Source organism: Parasteatoda tepidariorum, chromosome 1 (assembly GCF_043381705.1).
Source record: "Parasteatoda tepidariorum isolate YZ-2023 chromosome 1, CAS_Ptep_4.0, whole genome shotgun sequence".
In the NCBI taxonomy this organism is placed as follows: Eukaryota; Metazoa; Arthropoda; class Arachnida; order Araneae; family Theridiidae; genus Parasteatoda; species Parasteatoda tepidariorum.
Window position 1 is genome coordinate 30,787,664 of NC_092204.1, and position 9,416 is coordinate 30,797,079.

General features: G+C 31.3%; 1 protein-coding gene across 1 annotated transcript in view; it reads right to left on the reverse strand.

Annotated features, from left to right (window-relative positions):
* LOC107447194 (nose resistant to fluoxetine protein 6-like) overlaps nucleotides 1-9,416 on the reverse strand; it is a 166,013-nt gene that overhangs the window by 144,851 nt on the left and 11,746 nt on the right. The window contains exons 3-4 of the mRNA XM_071178308.1: nucleotides 5,309-5,526; nucleotides 1,422-1,536 (exon numbers count right to left, since the gene is read on the reverse strand). Coding sequence (XP_071034409.1) covers nucleotides 1,422-1,536; nucleotides 5,309-5,526 — 333 coding nt within the window. The remainder of the gene's footprint in view (nucleotides 1-1,421; nucleotides 1,537-5,308; nucleotides 5,527-9,416) is intronic.

Consider the following 9,416-nt stretch of genomic DNA (forward strand, 5'->3'; position numbering starts at 1 on the left):
TATATCAGGGCAAAAAGGCAAAAAGACAATCTGACCAAAATACAAAATTTTTAAAGGAATCTCTAGTTTTCCGAACAAAATTAATTTCAGATTTTAAATCCTCACTCTCAAATTGGGTAACAACAATATTTGTTTTTAATGCAACAAAAATTCATTTTCCCTGTGTAAGTTAATTTGCCTTAAATGCATGCAAAGTTAGAAACAAAAAGTAGCAGCTATATAAATATTTATAATTTTCACTACGACTTGGTAACACTTTTCTCGAAAAGCGTAGCTCTGTAAAGTAAAAGTAGACTCTGCCAATGTGTTCACTTACTGGTTCTAATTCTTTGGCCAGATTTTAAGTGATAAAAAATTTATTCTTAAATATTCATTTCGTAGTTTATTTTAGAGGAATAAGACCAATGCCATTTATAATTAATTCAAACATCTGTAAGCAAATCTTGGTCCTGGTGTCGTGTCATGTTGGTTGAATTAAATTTTCTTGTGTATTGAATTCAATCTGGTGTAGGTTGAAGGATCAGGAATTGTATTTTTTTCAAATTATGGTGGCTCTGATATAAAAAAACTACACAATTTATTTAATGCTACTACTCTTTTTTATAGCATCAATGTTTACATTATTTTTATTTGAAATTTTAGGTGCTATTGCAGGGGCCCTTTGACGAAGATAAGACATCTATATTTTTATCTGGCGATCTAGTTAAAAACAAAAATATATTTCATTATTTTTAATTATTAAAGACAGTCTAATAGTTACTAAAAAAAATCCCGAATCGGAATTATATTTGTACTAAAATATAAAATGCAAAAAAAAAAAATGTTTTTTTCATTCACATTCAAAAAATTAACAATAATTAGTTTTAAAAATTAAAGAAATTTAAATGATTAATAACTGTTTCTCTTTGACCTAAATAACTGTAATTGCAATTTTGAAGAAAATTTTTTTTCTTGGAAGTAAACAGTGGTTACAAGATTTCAGCTTTAACGTCTGAGATTCATGCTGTATTTTATAATGATAAATTATTAAAATGCTAAATATATTATTTTTCACTAACTTTTATCTAAATAAATTGAAAATAAAGAAAACGTATGAGAAATATTTTTAAAAAAAATTCGCGTCAAAGGGTTAAGACAATTGCTGTTTTTTATTATCGTGTTGATACCTTTTTGAATACATTTGAAAACTGTTTCGAAAGTATGATCACTTAGCAGCAATAGGAACTTGTCCTGGATCTTGGTCAAAATAATTTTGAATCAATGCAAATTAAAACACACATATTTTATACTTCTGTTACTGTTTTTTCTTCTTTTTTAAAAAAATTCTCTTCGTGGAAAATTTAAATGTGCCCCACTTTTTTTATATATAAAAGTAAATAAATAAATAAAAAAACATACAAAAAGCAAATTATTTTACATACTGTTAGAAAACAAAGCTGCTACGTCTTTTTTTGAACAAGATGATGGAAGGCAGGCATTCAAGCTTGGTTGAGCAATATAAAGATATTGAGCATATTTTGCTAAGTTATTCATCAACTAGAACAGTGAGAGAAAAAAGAAGTTTTTAATATCTTTTCTCTAAAAATTAAAAGAAAAACTTTTTATTCAGATTGAAAGGAAAAACTTTTTTATTAACACAAGGTTGTGGGACGAGTGCTTAAAATTATTACAAACAGAATATTCCACTATTCAATCAATAGTTAAAATATTCACATTCTGTGAATATAATGTAAAGTCAAACGATCCGAATCATCTTTATATTCTTCTTTGTCAGCGGAAAAAAACAGATCACCCTTATAACATTTGTTGAATTTTCATTTTGTACAGTGTCATAGCAAAAAGCTTTATCTTATTGGCTATATCTTAGAATTGAGGGGGAATATGTTTTTCTTTGACTTAAAAACGCCATTTTTAAATAAAATTTGGGTTTATTACCCTCAAAATACGAAGGTGACGATGTTTTGAAAAACTGGTTTTTATCGTTCAAAGGCTAAAACGGCAGGAATTTTTGTTACTCAAATGTCATACTAATTTGTCACATTTCCCTTTATAGTTTTTGATTGATTTCTTAATTTATAATGTCTATTTTTTTAAAAAGTAATAAACTGTAGGTTCGAAGACAAAATGTAATATGATTTTTTTAATACAATTGTTTTAAAGCACAATTTAATTTTCATTTTGTATCTCATTAAACATAATCGTTTCATCTTTTCCAGTTTTTCCTAAAGGTATGAAGCCTACACCAGCTTTTTCTTTTCAATATAAAGTCGAGCTTGTGTCATTGGAAACAAGAGCTCTAAGTAATATGATCAGATCAACATCTTGTTCAACAATAACTGCTTGCCTGTTATTATTGTTATCATGATTGCATTTTTAATACTAAAATGACTATACATAACTGAGAAAAATAAACTACTAATGTTTGAAAAAAAATATTCAGAGCCATCTTCAGAGCGGTTAATGAAAACAGTGTTTGGAGGATTCAATACACTTATGAATTATGCAGAAAATTCAAGCAAACAAACATAATTTCAGCTATTAAATCCTATAGAATAAGAAGGCTGGATGGAAGGGATGATGGTGATCCAGTTAAAAAGCTGACTTTAGGAAAGTTTACAAGCAACCGAAAAAGGGGATGACCAAACACCAGATGGATTGATTCTGTGTAAAAAGATGACAAAATCATGGAATCAATAAATGGAGTAACGTAGTGTCTGATCGAGCCAGACGGAGACGACTAGTTGGGACAGATCTGGCCTGCACTAGGCTGTTATGCTCATGGAAGAAGATAATCTATATAAGCACTTTTTAATCGTTGATAAAGTAGTAGAATAAACCTTTTTCATGGAGGAGGAGAGTTGGAAACAATGGATAAATGCTTTATCAGGAAGGATAAGTGATATATATATATATATACAAGATGCAGGTCTGCCAACTGCTACGCATTTTGCAAAACATTTTACAGAGTAGTAGTTATAAAAAAGAAAACTTACAAAATTTCTAGTAATATTTTTAATATTTTAAAAGTTTCAACACGATAAAGCTTGACTCATACTTATACGTGGAGGTTATCTTAGCATCAGCCCCGCTAGGGGCTCTAACTAATTCATCTGAGTGGGAATAAATAATAAATCGCCGAACCGCAACTGAAAGGTGAAAATTGGGAATCAGTAACATTTACTGAGAGAAAATTAAAATAATGTAGCGGGATTAAACAAACAAATTTAAGAGAGAGAAGAGGTTTTTGTGGCAGACTGCCTCGCCTCCCCCGAGGTATTACCCCCGAGCTTCTCAGGTGCACAGTAGCCACATAGCATCTGAGAAATAGGAAAAATACATGGGGAAAGGAATTACCATCCTTAGAAAGTGAAAAAAAATTTATAGGTAAGATCAATATACAATAAATTCTAAGTTTTGGAACATTTACAAACAAAAAATAAGCTTAAGAAAGAGAAATTACAAACAAAAATAAGCTTAATGGTTTTTGGGGAGTACCTGAAACTTTATTTTTTAGGGTGGGTGGAAGATATTAATGTAATCCTCATGAAATATAAACTATTTTTTATTTATTACTAGGTCCCTTGCAATTCATATTCTAACATTTAATTACCTAAAAATGAAATAAATATTATTTTAAAGTTATTTAAAGCTATTTTTTTAACAATAATACAAAAATATAAAATTTTGATTATTAGATTAGTTCGATTTTTTTTACATTGAAGTAAATTATGAGAAATGAATCTTGTGCAAGTTCGAGCTGCTATTAAGAATTTTCTCTCCCGCAGAAAATTTCAAAGTCAACATTATTTTATTGAAATTTCATTTCAAGCAACAATAACCCCAAAGTTTTGTTTTGCTATATTATTAGTATATTGCTGCCTAGTTATGGACATGCACTCGTTTTCATAAAGGATTCTAGCTTTTCAGAGTTATTCTCGGTCAAAGTAAGTGAAAATTTCAATTTTGACCCTGACATTCTTGGCTCTTAGGCTCACTGAATTTTATTTTAAAACTGAAAGGAAGAAATTAGTTACAGGAAGAAATTAGTAAATAATAAGCGATAGATAACAGAGTTTGTATTTTATTGTTTATCTCTAACAGTACTTTATACAAACACATTACTAACAAAACCTTGAATTTTTCCGTTTTTTTATGACTTAGCATCCCCATGTTTCTACTTCCATAATTATAACTTTTAATTCCTGATAGATTTCTTATAAAATCTCTTTATTTTAGATTATTTTGAAGGGGATGATCCATTTTAACTATCATAAAAAGGATGATGGATGTGATTCTTAACATGGTGTTTATATGCAACTTATATAAGTAAATTTTTTCTTGAAAAAGGGGGGAGGTCCCATTCATTTTCCTTTTTCAGGTGTTATTAGATACATTTACCTACAAGAGAGAATACAAGTAACTTCTTTTTTAAAAGATTATGCTGTTTTGAGAAAAGCTATATAAAAAAAAACGCAGAATTTGTATCTTTTGAAAGTTTGAACGCCTGACTATATCTAGCAAAGACATCAATAACTAAGAAAAGAGCAGAGTCAGGAGCTTGTCCTAATAGTACACTTTAAGATTCATTAAGGAAATAATTGGGGGCGATGTAATTTAATTTTCAGGCAAGATAAGCACTAAAAACCGAATTTTTCAATAATTTTGACGCAGCATAACTCTAAAAAGCAATAATGCCCCATGAAAACGAGCTCGTAACTAGGCAGCGGTATGCTAATAATAAAGCAATATGCTAATAATAAACTTTGAGATGTTACTGTTTTCCTTAGGTAAATCACTTAAAACCTGCTTACACTTTTAAAGATAAAACCTTGAACTTTGAAATTTTCTACTGGGGAGAAGTTATTTTTTAAGAGCTCAAACTGACGCAATTTTTTATAACCTACATCAATATAAAATCAAATCAAGTTCATCAAAAAATACAACTATCACATATTGTCTGAAGATCAAAATTACGCTTTTGAAAGTTAAGCTTTAAGGGGAGGGGAATGACATACTCAGGTAATATGAAATAATTTTTTTTATCATTGAGATCTAGATAAGTTGCTTAGGAAGCGAAAGAAAAAGACAGATAAGAATTTAATCAGAAATAAATTTAGAAATTAAAGTCGTTGTTAAAACAAAATTTGTTGCAGGATGAAAAAAATATTAAGTTTTTAATGTTAGGTAAATAAGTGGCATGGCAGATGTATGAAATGATATCGGGTTAAATAAATGATGTGTTATGTTACATAAAGTACTCATTAAAGTAATACTCATAGTAAAGTAATACTCATTTAAAGCTATTTACTGTGTTAGGCTCAAACAGATTATGAATGATTTCCATTGGCTTTTCCATTGGTGACATCACTGGTCTCTCCGGCAATGCTAGATCTAAATCTATACGGCAATACTGTCCATGAAAACTTCGACTTGGAGATTCTATTTGAAGACATGTATCAAAGTCGCCAAACGCCGTAGGATTTCCGCCCATCACACCATTTGGTATTTTCCCAGATGAATCCAACACTAAAAGGAAAAACAAAAATAAGTAAACTGTGGTAATACGATTTGTTTTTCATATTAAAACTAGAAAAAAATGCAGGGCTCTAAACTGCTACGATTTTTGGAGGATATTTAATAGAGTAGTAGACAACTAGAAACTGAAGCTTTCAGAATTTTAGGTAATTTTGCAAACATTTTAATAGTCTCACCACGTGACAGACCTGCTAACTTTTACTCTTTCTGATGAAATATTTCTCAAATAGTGTTTAAAAAACTTATTAAAATGCGATTTTAAAGATTCAGGACTGCCAACTACTGCGTAGACAAATATTTAATAGAGTGGCAAACATTTAAAACTCAAAGCTTCAGAACTTTTGGCAATTTTGCCAACATTTCAAAATAATTACCATCGAAAGATCTGCTCTTTGTCTTGTCTTGCTTTCGGATCTGGCGCCTGAGTCGTGAATATGTCCTTATCTTCGAAAGTTTTGGTGTCAAGTGGCGTTGGATATAAACTTTTAAATCCTTTATAGTGGAAAGTAGTGGTGGGGAAATGAATAGAAAAACAATAAAATAAAATATAAACTTAGGTACCACTAGAATAGATTTTTACAACAAACGTAGAAAGTAGGCATCTCTGTCTTTCTTCGTTATGAAAAATTTTACGTGGAAAAACTGCTGGCACAATTTGAAAGATCATGCTTGAATCTTTAGAAATGGTGTCATTTTTACCCATGCGAAATTGAACTACACTGATAAGATGAAGTTAATAACTTTTTTTAGCTCCAATACCAGCAATCTCGAAATATTACTGAATGGTTGAATGGTAGAAATCACATAAATCTCGGTGGGATGCCGCGAAGCGATTCATCGGTAGTATTAAATCGATGATAAGGAGGAATGGAGATGGGAGGAAGAGGGGGCTCCGAATTATTGCTGAACGGTAGAAATTCCATCTATCTCGGTACACAGCCTCGAAGCGGCTTTAAACGATTCATTGAAATTGAGAGGATCTATGATGTTGGATCAGATGTTGGTGGATCTGAAAATAAAATAAAAAATTATCACAGCAAGCTGTGATCGGCTCGTGGAAAAGGCGTAGTCCTGGATGTTGGCTTAGGTTTGGTCTTCGGAGAGGAGTGATTGCAGCAGCATCGTCACTAGTTCAGCGTTTTGAAGGAGCTGTTGCATCTCTTTAAATATGCGGAGAAGTCTAGTAGCCTTATTCGTGATGTTCTTCGGTCTTTTTCCTGTTGATTTCTTTGGTCGTTCAATGCAGCCAGTGAAGCAGGCATGATGGTGACCCTTACAGTTCACACATGTTGGAGTACTTGGTAGTTTTGTTACTTGGTAGTTTTGTGTAGGTACATGTGTACATGTTACTTGGTAGTTTTGTGTAGGTGTAGGTGAAGTGCGCTTCCGCACACTTCATGCATGCAGACTGGGCAATTTCTCTGGGTGTGGCCGAACTTTTGGCTCCGGTTGCACTGAATCTGGAAACGGCAGCCGCAAAAACGCTCAGTCCGTACCGAGAGATTGAGAATAGAGCTGATGTTGTAGATTTCTCTGTTAGTCTTGGAATCTGATTGGATAACAAGATATAGGGGAAGACGCGAATACTCCTGGCCATGCTACCTTTTGAGTTGGATGATTTCTTTCAGGCTTAAGTCCAAATTTCTTGCGATATGTTTCTATTTCTAGAGTATTAGAGTCTGTTTTAAGTCCACGAATCAGAGTTTTGATTTTTCTGGAGCAGATTGGAGGAGAGAGTACAGAACTGTAATATTTATTTAAGAATTCTTTCAGAATTATAGTGGTATTATAAAAAGAAAGAAGCTTTAAACTTTCTGCACCTATTTAGGCCGATGCAAATTTACCATGGGTAAACAGGTCAATCCTTATGAAAATTTATGATGTTTTTGAGGGTTACTTCAAGTTGTTTTGAAATGAATAGGATAGATTTAAGGTTTATTTGAAGTTGACTTCCAACCCATCCTTAAAAAAATCAACCTCCCAAGGTTTTTAATCAAGATGTATGCAGTTGTTTTATTCCCACTTGAAGTTGATATGAATTTACCTTAGAGCAACAAACTTAGAGAGGTCATTTTTGAGGTATGCAGGTTATTTTCTACACTTCAAGCAAATAAGTATATTTAAGGTGTGAATAATTTCCAAGAATTTCAATTTAAAGTATTGCTAAGCTATATATGGGATTAATTTTATGAGGTGTAAAAGAGGTTGAAATTGAAGTTTATTGAGGAGGTTATTTTTGGTGAAAAAGCTTAACCTCATTTTCTACCTCAACTTTCTATTTGTAACACTTGTCAACCTCAAAAACACTATATTGTTTTATAGGGGAATATTTCCAAAAGTTTCAAGCATGATGTACAATCATATTATTATATGATTATATTCCCGATATATATATATATATCTTTATATATAAGAAGAGAGTGGAATGATAACACATAGCCAATCACAGGAGACTTCTGATTAGTGACGTACAAAACAGCCAATCAAAATTGAGAACGCATGTATGTGAAAAGGTAATAATTTTTAATTATGCTGTCAAAAAATACAATATACAAACTGATCTCAAATAAAACTCAGAGGATTTCGAATCAAATAATTAAGAAAACTCTACTATTACGTTTATAAAAAGAAAGATTTATTAACTCAACAACAAAATTATAACATCGCCATTCAAAAAAAAAAAAATCTCACACTTGTTACGTAAAGCTATAAAAAGACCGAACGATTATTTACGGAAACGATTATATATGATTATTATGAACTAAACTTTATGCAAACGATTGTTTATGACGTCATTAGATAAAAGTGTCATTAACGCAATATTATCCAGTGTTTATTAATAATTTTGAGTGGCAATGTTAAAAGATAGTTGTTCTAAAGTTTTGTAATAAAATGTTTGTTTTGATGGAACGCGGTTATTTATTTTAGAATTCCAATATATTTTAATAGCTCTGATAAATCGGGCAGAGTTATTGGAAGCACGAATCAACACTCTCTCAAAAAACTATTTACATTCCAAATTATCAAAATATATTGAACGGAGTTTACTTTAAAATACTTATATCTTTTATAAAAAATGGATCGCCATGAATATCTTAGGCGATATCAACAGCGGTATAGAGCTGAACATGATTTAACTGCACAAAATTAACTGGAAAATAGTAGTAGTGCTGTCAATACGCGACGGCGGAATGCACGACGAAGAAACGTTGAAAAGTCAAGACGTTTAAATGAAAACGAATACTTTTGTGTAATTACGAATACTTCTGATTGAAACTAAAATATTTTGTCAGTTGACAGTATGGAAGTTAATTGAGCAATTAATTGAAATGGTATTTGCGTTTGAAATATTACTTAGAATCAACTTATTAATATTACATGTTTTAATTTGTTTGTAATTTTTGTAAAGTTTTTTTTCATTAGGTTTTCATTGTTTTAGTTTAAAATTTAAATTACTGGGGGGGGGGAGATAAAGCACCGTATAGGGAGCATCCGGCATCCTATAAGATCAACAATGATTTGAGTTAGGCTCCACCTCGCGTGCTTCGGATACGGAGATAAATCTCCGGCTAATGCCCTATAGTAATGTTTTAAATAATATTGGTTCCTCGCTTTATATAAGTTTATAATATTGTTTGTATTGAAATTGCTTTATATAATGTTGATAATAAGTTCCTCTGACATTTTACAATCCTATCATATTCTCTCTACATGATGTTGGTGCAGAAAAATTGCCAAATAATTTCCAGGAAAACGACTTTAAGTTTGTTCGCGAAGCGAATGAAAATGTAATTGCGTAGCAATTATCGGGGGTTGGCGAGCGGTAGAGAGCAGGGAACGGAGCCCTCTCGTAAATATATATATATATGAAATATTTCTCA